Source organism: Chaetodon auriga, chromosome 15 (assembly GCF_051107435.1).
Source record: "Chaetodon auriga isolate fChaAug3 chromosome 15, fChaAug3.hap1, whole genome shotgun sequence".
Taxonomy (NCBI): domain Eukaryota; kingdom Metazoa; phylum Chordata; class Actinopteri; order Chaetodontiformes; family Chaetodontidae; genus Chaetodon; species Chaetodon auriga.
The window spans coordinates 20046434-20058514 of NC_135088.1; the positions used below are offsets into that span (position 1 = coordinate 20046434).

Consider the following 12081-nt stretch of genomic DNA (forward strand, 5'->3'; position numbering starts at 1 on the left):
GTCTCTGCAGAATGTGGCTCTGTGCTGTATCAGCAGTTCACAGTTTATCAATACCATTATATTAGCACATGCCTCGGATCTTGCAGCACAGAACATCGCAGAATACATGAAAGAATGACACACGCTATACCTTCGTATACGTGCTTTTCATGCTTTATGCAAACGCAAAAGAAAAGGTCTTCTGGTTCAGCGTCATTGCATGCAGATCGTCTTCCAATCTCGTCTTTGTAATCGGCGAACAGTCAAAGTTGATTGTCTTTGATCCTGCTGAGGGAGGCAGTGCACCTCACTTCAGCTGTTCAATTTCACAGTCGATGAGTAGTTTGGATGAGAAAAGAAGAAGAAAGCCACTGCTGTCTCTAACATCAAAGCAGGAGAACACCAAACATGTGCCTGCAACACGCAGCCTTTGCCCTGCTCTCAGCATTTACCTGTACACTGCAGTTACGTGGATAAAGACTGTATTTTTCACAAGACATAAATCACTGCAGGTCTGCAAGGTCATAGCTACTATAGGGGGCTTTCAGCTCACTGTTGAACATGTACTGCAGATGATGTGTGTGAATGTGTGTGAGATAACCCCCGAGAAGGCAGGGCCAATATAAAGCAACAACCACTTGAGGGATGATTTTCTTTGGGTGCATCAATAAGGTTTGCTCCAAGTTTCTCTTCCTTTCTTGCCAGCAAATGTTGAATCTCATTTTGTCCTCGGATGTCTCTGTTTGCTGTTTGCGCACTACGAAATGTTGGCTAAGACAAAAAAGTCAGGTTAAGGGCTAAAGTGGTTTACTAATGGAGCCAAATGGATTCATTTGTTCACCCTCTTCAGCCCACTCGCTCCTCCTGCTGTAATTAGCCTTGCTCAAGCCTCTCTCCATCTAAACTAGCTGAAAGATGCCAGCGAGTGAAAAGACTGTGCTCGAGGTTCTTGCTGGTTTAACCTATCCATTTTCTTTTCCCTCACTTTGTTTTGGTAATCAGAGAAAAACATTGCGCAATTGTATGAGCCTGAAATATTGACACAGTAGCGCCACATCTTGTTGAGAAAAAGCATCATTTAGTCGTTTTAATTGCTAACAGGATAAAACTGAGTACAGGGCACAGCCACATAAGGTTTATTTCCTCTTGTTCCTTTGCGTATCTCAATTTATTTTCATTCCACATTATTAAACATGGAATTAAATGTATGATTAATGTTTAATAGAAATTTCCAAAATACCACTAAAATAGAATAGGAGCTTTTATTGAAGTAATCTAGCAATATGGAGATTAGGCATTTGTATGGACACCAATTCCACATCTACTGTACACATCTATTATTTAACTTCTGTCTTGATTTCTACTTAATATATCAGTTGATAGAAAAAACAAATGAGCAAGTGCTTCTTGTGTCTGACAGCGATGTAGCATGAAATAGGTGCTTCTGTCACACAGGTGGCAATCAGTGTCCACAAGAAAGGAGTTTGGATTCCTCTAGTCTTTATTATTTACTGTATAAAAACAATTACAAAGTGTATCAGTCTTTCTCAGGGTCAACCAATCTCATTTTCACACACAAGACATCCACATCTAGCTCATTACCCCTGTACTCATAAACAAGATGATAAACACGATAATGAATATGGTAATAAAGACATACATAATAAAGACACATAAAGTGTAAAGACCTTTACACAAATAAAACCATATACCAACCATACAAGTATATACTCCCCAAAAAATAAATTTATGTAATAGAAATATAAAAATGGGGAGTGGGAATCAACACCTCCTTCATTTCATGAAAAGGTGAAAAGTCATCCAAATCCTAGCAGTTTTCCTTTGTCTTTGAAAAGTGTCACCAGCCCTGACAGGGTTAGGCATGATTTCACTCACCATCGCTTTAAAAGAGTTCTCCACTGATTGAGCAGCTCACTGCTCATGATGAGCAGACGTCAGAACTGATCCAGCAGAACCAGAGATATCAACAGCCTCAAATCATGTTTTGCAGCTTTTATAGGACGACATTGAGCAGTGTCGTGAGCTTACTCTGACAGCATGCTAGCCCTGTATGTCACAGCTGTGTGACATAGCGAGGGCAGAGGTGTTTCATCTCATCTCAGACATTTTGAACGACAAGATGGATGGATGCAGTGGAAAATAATAAGACACACATGAAAGAAAATATTAAACCTAATGAAAAAAAAGTCTTCTATAATGAAAATGTGTGGTTACCTGCTTCTGTAAACAAATAACAGTCTCAGCGCAGCTGAAATGAATAACTGATACTCCTCCGCCTCCCACTTCCACCAGGATATTGCTCACACATGCAGCGGGCTGAATGGTGCTGCAGTGGAGAGCAACCCGTTTCAAGAGACAGATAATCAGTAGTTGTGGTAAGAATTAGTAAAATATGACACTTCCTTTTTGTTTTTGCTCCAATGAATCAGAGTCAAACAATACATTCCCCCTCACTGCTGCCAGTTAAAAGGTTTTTTTCCTACACTCCACATTTACATAGATTGAATAACAGTCATATGAAATATGCAAATGGCTGGCAAATGATGATGGATTTTGTGTGTGTGTGTGCGCGCGCGTGCGTACGTGCGTGCATGTGTGTGTGTGTGTGTGTGTGTGCCAAGTAAACAGTGTCCCTGCCTTGTGACAAGCCATTATACTTGAAAAATGAATTCATAGATATTTTTGTCATGAGCTGTGACTACCGTTCGTCAACAGAGCACCAGCATTTAAGGTCACCCCTTATTATTAGTAGTTATATTACAGGTGAGGTGACTGTGCTGCTTTAATGTCTGCATCAACTACTCTGTTTAAACAGATGTGTGCATCGGTTTGGTAATGGTTTCTGTTTGTAGTATAGACCAATCATTTTTGAGTGGGCTTTGGTTGCATGATGCAGGTTAACAGTCCGTGTGGACAGCAAATGAGGTGAAACACATGGGCTGAGATGCAGTCTCAGAACTCATTGGCTGGTTACTTGTAAAACATTCCAGTGGTATGCGTCATCTCTCAACCTTAACTCCTGTCTTGCATTTCATGTTGCTAATTGGACTGTAAGCAATGACCTGCACACACTAGACGAATTCTTTAGTCCTGATGTCCGCTGGCTACACCAGAGGCCCTCAAACACTGGCCTTTGCCCTCAGATTCTGAATGCTCGTCAGATGATTGGTGGGTTCTGAGAATGCAGATCGCCATACTCTCTGTTCGTTGTGTCACTGTTTATACCTGCTAACATGCTCACAGTGACCGCGCTAACAAGCTGTTGTTCAGTTCAACGGGTTAACATGCTAACATTTGCTAATTAGCACTAAGCACAACAGCTGACGCTGATAGGAATGTCATTAGTTTTGCAGATATTTGCTTGTAAACCAAAGTATTAAATAAAGAGAAGTTTAATCAAGGGGTCACTTAGGGATCATGTCCCTGCGTGGAACACAAATGCCCTTAAAAAGCTTCATTCATGTCCATTCAACAGCGATTGAGATATTTTACTCAAAACCACAGTGTGATAATGACGTGTCGCATAATTCCAGTGATTAATAAAAATGATACTGTATATGAACAGACGTACCAGTCAGGGTTGAAACATTGCTAAATTTGGCTGAGCTATGAAAGTTGTAAGTGGTACTAAATGAAAAGCCATTTGGGAACAGAAAGAGCCGTCTCTTACGCTGAGCGGAGCCAAATGGGAATTCTCATCACTAAAATGTGAACCATTTGTTGGCAGTAGAAGAGATGTCACTGGACTAACAGAATCATTAGGATTCATCCTCTGGGACTCACAAAATTTCATTGCAGTCCATCCAATAGTTGTTGAGATATTTCAGTCTTGACCAAAGTGGTGGACCGGCCAACCAGCAGATTGGCATTTCCATCCCTACGGCCTAGCATGGCTAAAAATGTGACTCACTGCTGTTGGTTTTGAGCCATGGCTGTGCATGAATGAGTGTGACCCACCTGGACAAAGTGGAACACCGTGTTATTTTTGAATATAAAGCTCTACCTTCCTGTCACACTTCAGGAATAGCATAACATGGCCCATTTTGTCTTTGGCTTCATTGTTTCTCGTCAGACTATGTCTTTTGATGTCATATGTACAGACCCCGGTGGCTCTTCTGGGAAGAAAACAACTGCTGCACTTATTCCTCTGGATTCCTGCTGTTACATAGATGGATACTGTTTGAGAATAAGGGATTTAAGTGCGCTTTACATATCTGTGTTCTTCCATATGCAGAGCAAAAACTGAAGCAGATGCACAAGAGGGCTCCGATATTCCCTGTCTGTGGCAATCTGCCTCTGACTTGATTTTCATTAAAGATTAAAGGGGTAAAGAACAATAAACAAATCCTGCTAAATACCATGGTATACACATACTGTATGCACACAACACCTTCAGTCTTTTTGATGTGTGAATTTCTTTGTGTCAGCCCACCCACAAGCATTTGATGGGGATACAAGGAGATACTGTATGACCAAAGGGATTGAGCATAATTAGCTTTGCAGCGTTTATGTTGAGTTTTATCAGGGGGACATTTATTTCAATTTATGAGTGCACGTCTACTGTAGGTAACTTGACCCACCAAACCACCCACACACAGAGAGAGAGATGACATTTTCTCTTTTATCTGACTGGTTGATTAAACTTCAGTCTCACAGGTGCTCTTGCTGCAAGGCCAGTTTTAATTCACATCTAATAAAAATTATAATTTTTTGCATTGATTTTATCATTTAGCTGTCTGTCTATCTGTCTGTCTGCCTGTTTGTTATTATAATTTGTGGGTGATGAGCAGCATTTTCATATCGCAATTCTGAAAAGCATAACTGTTTATAATGTGGAAATGGTGACCAAGAATACGTTGAGGCAATTAAGGCAAACATCATTGAGCTAAAACATTCAAAGAAGCTCAGGAAAATGTGTCACTTAACTGTAGCACAGCCTTACACGCCACAAAAGACAATGTTTAAGCTAAATGCTGATATCAGGTGAAGCATCACAATATCTAATTTCATTATTCCAAAGAATAATTTCCAATGAAATATCTCAACAGCTATTGGGTGGTTTATGATGAAATTTGATGCAGACATTCATGTTCCCCAGAGGATGAATTGTAAAAAGTTTTGTGATCCTGTAACTTGTTATTTATATCAGGTCTTTATAGTCCGTTTATCCAGCTTTTTACTTTCTGACCAAATATCAGACCCATCTTCCTCAGCTGAACTTTGTGTTTAGTGCTAATTAGTAAATATTAGCATGCTAACACACTGAGCTAAGATGGTAAATATGGTAGCTGCTAAACATTGTTGAGGTTGTGATTGTGAGCACGTTAGTATGCTAAGAATAGCATTTAGCTCACAGCACCACTGTGCCTCAGTATATCCTCACAGAGCAGCTAGCATGGCCGAAGTCTTGTCAGTTGTGACAACAGTGCTGCACCTGTCAATCCAGTCCGTTAGAAACCAAGATGACCCAAAATGATTTCTCTTGATCCAAATGTGTGCATAGTGTAGATCTTCTTCCTGTAGCTGACTGAGCTCGACCTCTCTTTCTGTCTTTCCAGCTCTGGTGAGACCCTGAACGTTGCGACCACAGGCTGGCCCAGGTCACGTTGATGCAGGTGGGCACTCCCCAGTACTTTCCCCACTGCCTGGTCCTGCGCCACTCCCACCTTCCCACCCGCCATGGCTATGAGCAGTGACACTGGCTGTGAGAGGCTGGACTCCGACTCTGACAAACAGACCAGCAGTCTCACGGACACCATGGCTGCCATGACGACAAAAGACTCGGACAGCTCAGCTTCCAACGGCGTGAGGAATGGCGGGGCTCAGAAGGATGGGGCTCAGGCCAAGAGGACTCACCCGCTGCGGCCTCACCTGACTGGGAGGAAGTTGTCGCTGCAGGAGAGAGGCACGTACCTGTCATCAGGTCCTGGAGGAGGCTACATGCACATCTCTCCTCGTGTGGCTCGCAGGCCCACTGTGGAGTCTAAACGCGTGTCTATATCAGACTCTCAGGTGAGGAACTCATTTTTATCCATATTGCTTAATAATCATCACATTTTCAAAAAGGCCTGAAGTGTACAGATAATGATAATTTTGCACTGATGTCACCTGAATGTTACACCTAAAACACCTTCAAAGATTTCCTTCATCTGCAGTCCTCTGATTTGGACATTTGCTGACATGAATTTGGGCAGTTGGGTGTGACAGGTGGTACCATAGCAGGGAGTGAAACACAAACAGAGAGAAAGCAGCTCCATTGTCATAAGAAGAGCAGTTGTCATAAGCGCCATATAGCTCAATATCTCTGCATTATCACCAAAGAACGAGGAGCAGAAGGCCGGTGGACAACATGGCAGGAAGAAGGAAGCATGAGAAGGTCTGTACACTAGTCTCCCATTAGCACCCATCATGCCTCAGTGTATTGGCAGATTTATGTTAATAATGCATCACTAGCTCAGCTTCTGTCGAGGATACGCAGCCTATATGATACTCCATGCTCTGCGCTGTGAGCAGACATGTCGTATCGAGATGTGAGAGCATTGTGTTCAGATGTTTGCTTTGACAAGATCACTTTTGACTGTTTCATCAGACAGACATGAAATGCATTCTGGCGAGCACTTTGCTGCTGGATCCGCCATGAAAGAAGTGAGGGGTGGTGGGTGGGAGCAGCTAATGATTTGCCCTGTTGATCAGCGTATCTGCTTGTTTTCATGAGTGGGATGTTTTGGTGGTGTACACCAGCATATGTTTTAACAGCCACAATCAATTAAAGGTCCTCGACTCTTCTTGGATTGTGTAACTGATTTTTGTGATGATCTACACTGAACCATATTAACTTTAAATTCTCTAAAAAAATTGTTTTGGGTTCAGGCTTTTGTTACTCATGCCTGTAACACCTTTAAGGAATAGTTTGACGTTTCAGGAAATGTGCTTACTTGCTTTCTTGTTGAGAGTTACATGAGATACTCGATACCGCTAACATGTCTTTACGCAAAGTATTAAGGTAGAGCCACTATACATTTAGCTTAGCTTAGCAAGAAGACTGGAAACAGGGGAAAGGCTACCCCTCCTTTGTCCATGGTAAAAATATCTACTTATCAGCACCTCTAAAGCAAAGACTACGATAACTGTAGTCCCAAAAAATATGGATTGATTATTAATGAGTATGACTATTAATGTACATAACATAGAAAACATGCTTGTTTGTGAGTTTTCATGTAGCTGTGGGTGACTCCCGAATCTCCATTTCCCTCTGACTTTTTCCAATTCAGAGTGAACATTAAAAATTCATGACATCTGCCAGGATGTGGAGCCCCTCTGAATTTAACAGACTGCTGCCACCGACTTGCAGAGCTGTCATTGTGTCCTTTCCTATCTGAAAATGGAGTTGCAGCTCTCGCGCCGAACCATAAAAAGGACTCATGTTGCTTGTATTTCCTTGCTCTCACTAGATCTACAGTATGGCACAGCAGAGAGAGAGAGAGAGAGAGAGAGAGAGAGAGAGAGAGAGAGAGAGAGAGAGAGAGAGAGAGAGAGAGAGAGAGAGAGAGAGAGAGAGAGAGAGAGAGAGAGAGAGAGAGAGAAGCACAAACATCCCTTATGACTGACATTTTGAGTTTCTTCATTGTTATTTAATATAACAGAAGGTACCACAATGGGAAAATGTACAAGAATGACTTACACATGCATATTTTCAAAATTGGTGTCAGTTCCTGTTATCTCCCCACCAGCATTATAGGCAAAAAACATTTGGAAGTCCCAAACTAAGCTGCATGAGGACTTTCTGTGTGTATTATATAATGATTTAAGTAAAGCACAGAAGCTTCGTACTCCTTTTCTTTTCCCTGTGTGTTGCAGGAAACTCTTCATTGGTTCCTGACTTTCTCATCACATTTGTTATATTTCACTGTATTTTGTACACATAATGTGTGCAATTTTATGGGAAGTGGAATGACCATAACCCACATTGTGAAATAGTAAATGACGTTGGGGAAAAAAATTAAACCTTTAATGAGAACAAGGATTTGATAGGTATGCATTTTCAAGCACATGTTCAAACAATCCTCACATTGTGGGTAGCTTTAATTTCTCATCCTTTCCATACTGGAATCCCAAAGCCAAAGCTAAAACGAGGCTTCAGCAGTTTGAGTCAGACATATTAAATAGATTCTTTTCAGTACCAAATGCCATTTTTCAGTATTTCTCCACTGCAGCTCAGCAAGGAAAGGACGTTTGGGAGATGCCCACTTGTTTTGTTGAAGCCTGATGTAAGCTTTGGCCAAGTTTATTTTTACACAGAAATAAACCTTTGGATCCATCACTTACACTGACATTGCTTTAAAAAGGGTTTCCTTCATGGCTAATTTAGACAGGAGGAACAATTCCTATGAGCAAAAATGCTGTCAGTGCATATGTGGGTACATCAGTGTTGTGTCACAGACAGACCTGGAAACAAGACACACAAACCAAATGTCCATCAACAGGAAACAGAACATTTCTTTACTAACTAATCAGGCAGCACTCTGTGAGGACTCTCAGGGTCACTTTGCAAAATAGCTTTTTGCAGCTCTTTGCTGATGATGCTCTGCTTGTATTTGTATTCATGGCCACTTTGTATTCAGAGCAACTTCTCCACTTGTACACCAAGATTGATTAAAATGAAATGCTTTCCTCGTTTTCTTAGCAAGGAATAGAAGAAGCCTTGGTGATGTAGGAAATTGATAGACCAGCGAACTGTGTTAACTGTGTGAACTGTCAGTGTTTTGCTTGTATCTCTGTATGTATCTGTATGTGTTTCTTGTGAAAAGTCGTGCACGTTGTATCTTTTATATCTGAACTGTGTTTTAAAATTAGCAGCAGAAGAAATGTAAAAATAATTGATTTTGGCAGCCCGTTGAGCAAAGATGAATGCTACTGTATACTCATCTTCACAGTACATTAGAGCAATAAATGATGTGCTTATCTCAATCATTGACACTGAATCCGTATGTGTCCATTTAATATTTCATCTTCAAAAAATTAAAGTGAGGCAGTCATCTGTCCTGTTTTAGTTCACCCCCTCCATTGTGCCATAAGTTAATTCTGCACATTTCTTCTATTTGCAGCAGACCCAAGGACATACGCATACAACAACACTGAATAAACCATATTCTTCTTCGATAATCTAATTTTGCCACAGCCATCATACCATTCTATCAAAATTCATTATATAATGACATGTTGAGGAAATGATTTTACTCTTGCAGGCTTTAAATACTATCAAACACAAATTCCCCTATTACTACAGACTTCCTGAGGCAGGCAGGCTCATTATTCATCATAAGAATGGAATGCATGGTCATTGATTTTGAATGGCACAGAGGAGGTGATCTATTTGTTATGCACTGGTATTGATCAGTTGTTGGCTGATGGAGAGTTTGCTTCAGAGCAGATACAATGGAGGATGAAATGAGATGCGAAGGAAAGAGGGAGAGGAGAGATAGGTGTGTTGAACACCGAGGGAAGAGCTTAATATAAAGCAGTAGTCTAACGTAACAGTATGACCAAAAGAGCCCTCTGATGGTTTACTGTGGCCCAGTGAAGCATTTGAGTTTGATGCATGTGTGTGTGCACGTGTGGCAGATGTATTTAAGGCTTTCTGCATGGCTCTCTTTATCCATTAGTCCTGACAGAGCATTAACTGCAGTGCGGCGCCCACTGAGCATGTGCCGGCAAACTGTGAACCCAGTGGAAGTCCTCTCAGACAATCCCTCCTGCTGCTCTTTTCTTTGGATTCTCCTCATTTGCCTTTCCCTTTATCCTTCAACGCCCTATTTTCTTTCCTCTCTTTATCTCTCCTCAACCAATCAAAGCAATCCTATCTCAAGTTCCCACTGCTTGCTTCACCCACCAAAACCCCATCTTCTGTTCTATCTGTCAGCCTTTATCATAATCCCTGCCCACAGTACTTCACACCATCATACCCTACAGTGCATAACACAGTCCTCACCTCTCCTGCAGCACCAACGGCAATGGTCTATCAGTATGAGCTACGTAACCAAAACATTATGTAACCCAGGATATCATGTCATATTTTTGAGAATACCTTGCCTGGTGGCGAGTGAAGTCCTGCCCTGTACCATGAGTTGGTGCAGCTCTTTCTGTTTTGTTACATCTGTGTTCTCCTACCTCCTCTCATCCTGTAAATGCTCCAGTGTCAAGCCTCAGGCACTAGTCAGGCTCACACACATTTAGCCATCACCCACTCCAACTGTAATGAGACTGCTCCCCCCCCCCCCCACAGCTCCATGTCCTTCTTTTTCACACTTGCATGGCTGCTCACTTTCTGCTTACTGACTTTGTTGTGCGTGCACCCCACTCAGCTCGCCCCGGTGAAATGCTCCCCACCACTCAAACTCTTCCTTGCCCACCTCTCTCTCTCTGTCCTGCTGTGGTCTGCTCTCCTCTGCCGTGCCCCTGGTTGACTCTGTGCTGTAGCAGTGGTTGCTATGGAACTGCAAATCAGCCATTTAAGCAGTAGCACTCTAATGGACTTGCAGACAGTAAACAGAAACTACAGACTGCATCGTTACCTACATCTCAGAAAAAATGCCTTTCAATACATCTACGCACACAGCGGGAACGCTTTGTTCCTGTACCAAAGACTTGCCTGTTTCTCCTCGCTGTAGATGATGAAAGAATGCTCTCTGTGCTGTGCTGATCATGTTTATGTTGATGATTTACTTCCTCATTTCTCCACCTTTTCTCTCCCCCCTCGCAGGACTGTATCCAGTTGAACCAGTACAAGCTGAAGAGTGAGATTGGAAAGGTGAGTTTGCCCCTGTTCAGTTTCAAGTGCTTTGGAAAAATAGCGGCAGCTTGGAGAACACTGACCCTTTGCTTATTTAATCTGTTAAGTGAGAAAATGGACATCAAACTCATTTGCAGCATGTGCACACTAAAAGTTGTGAGTCTCCAGTTTTATATGGCTTACAGATACACATTTGCAAGTAAAATATTATATGATGTAGTCTGGATAGTTTGTTTTTGGAACTATTATAGGTGAACACCACCTGTCCTTCCACTTCAAAACATTCTATTGTTGTTTCTACATTGCTGGCTACATCTGCCATCAATCTACCCAAGTTCCACTTTTCTAGAAATATGCTAATATCCTACTGTCAAACAAGACTCTACAGCCACGCTAGGAGCTCTGTGAGGCTGTAGGCATAACAGTGCTCAGAGCTAAAAGCTAACATCAGCATGCTGGCATGCTCACAGTGACAATGCTAACATGTGTTTAGCAGGTGATGTTAATTTTACTTTAACATTTTAGCACTGCACCATTTGCTAATTAGAACTAACACAGAACGCAGCTGAAGCTGAAGCTCGGGAATGTCAACCTCATGGGGACACTAGATGAAAAGTTGGAATCACCAAAGTCGTTAAGATTCATCCTTTGGAGACTATGAATGTCTGTACAAAATTTTATGGTAATCCATCTCATAGAGATAATTCAGTCTGGACTGAAATGGTGAATGGACCAACACTTTCACCCTGAGATGCCTCAAACAAAATACAAATGTCTGCCTCAGTGTGACTGAAACACTGGAGTGGACGTTGTAAGGAGGAAGAAATAAAAGGCAAAATGTCAAAATTCAAAGTGTGGAGTCTCAGTGTTTTTAAGGACAGAGTAGGTGTCTCAAACTTAACACTGAGAAGCAACATGTTTCACTTCTAAATCTGACAGCACACAGATCAACTCAAGCTTTGCATTTCAAAAAAAGATATCAAAGAGGAAAAATGAACATGAGATTAATATTAGTCTCTCCAGATACTGAATTTTGTGGTCAGAAATGGAAAAAGTGGAATCAAATCATCTCTATTGTACAACATAGAGACTGTTGTTGGTGTTAACAACCCTGTGGAGAATGATCTGCAGGGGACTCATGAATGACTTTGATTTTAAGGCATTTGTGATATTTGTAAAACTTTGTTACACACATTTGGAAGAATTCACACTTACATGTGTTGACTAAAGCCCCCAAATGGATTTCTTCTAAGGACAAATTAAACCAGAGTCCTTACTGATCAGCCAGCTGG

The 12081-nt window shown here is 41.5% G+C and overlaps 1 protein-coding gene across 5 annotated transcripts in view; it reads left to right on the forward strand.

Moving 5' to 3' along the window:
• The window catches only part of camkk1a (calcium/calmodulin-dependent protein kinase kinase 1, alpha a), a 58567-nt gene that overhangs the window by 15404 nt on the left and 31082 nt on the right, over window positions 1-12081 (forward strand). For 4 of the 5 annotated variants that reach the window (XR_013078245.1, XM_076750855.1, XM_076750857.1 and 1 more), the window contains 2 exons: window positions 5559-6012; window positions 10760-10807. Coding sequence is in view for 4 of the 5 variants with exons in the window: in XM_076750855.1 (XP_076606970.1) it covers window positions 5680-6012; window positions 10760-10807 (381 nt within the window). In the remaining variant the exon portion in view is untranslated. Of the gene's footprint in view, window positions 1-5558; window positions 6013-6182; window positions 6377-10759; window positions 10808-12081 lie in introns of those variants that run through there. The other variant, XM_076750858.1, reaches the window with a different exon arrangement.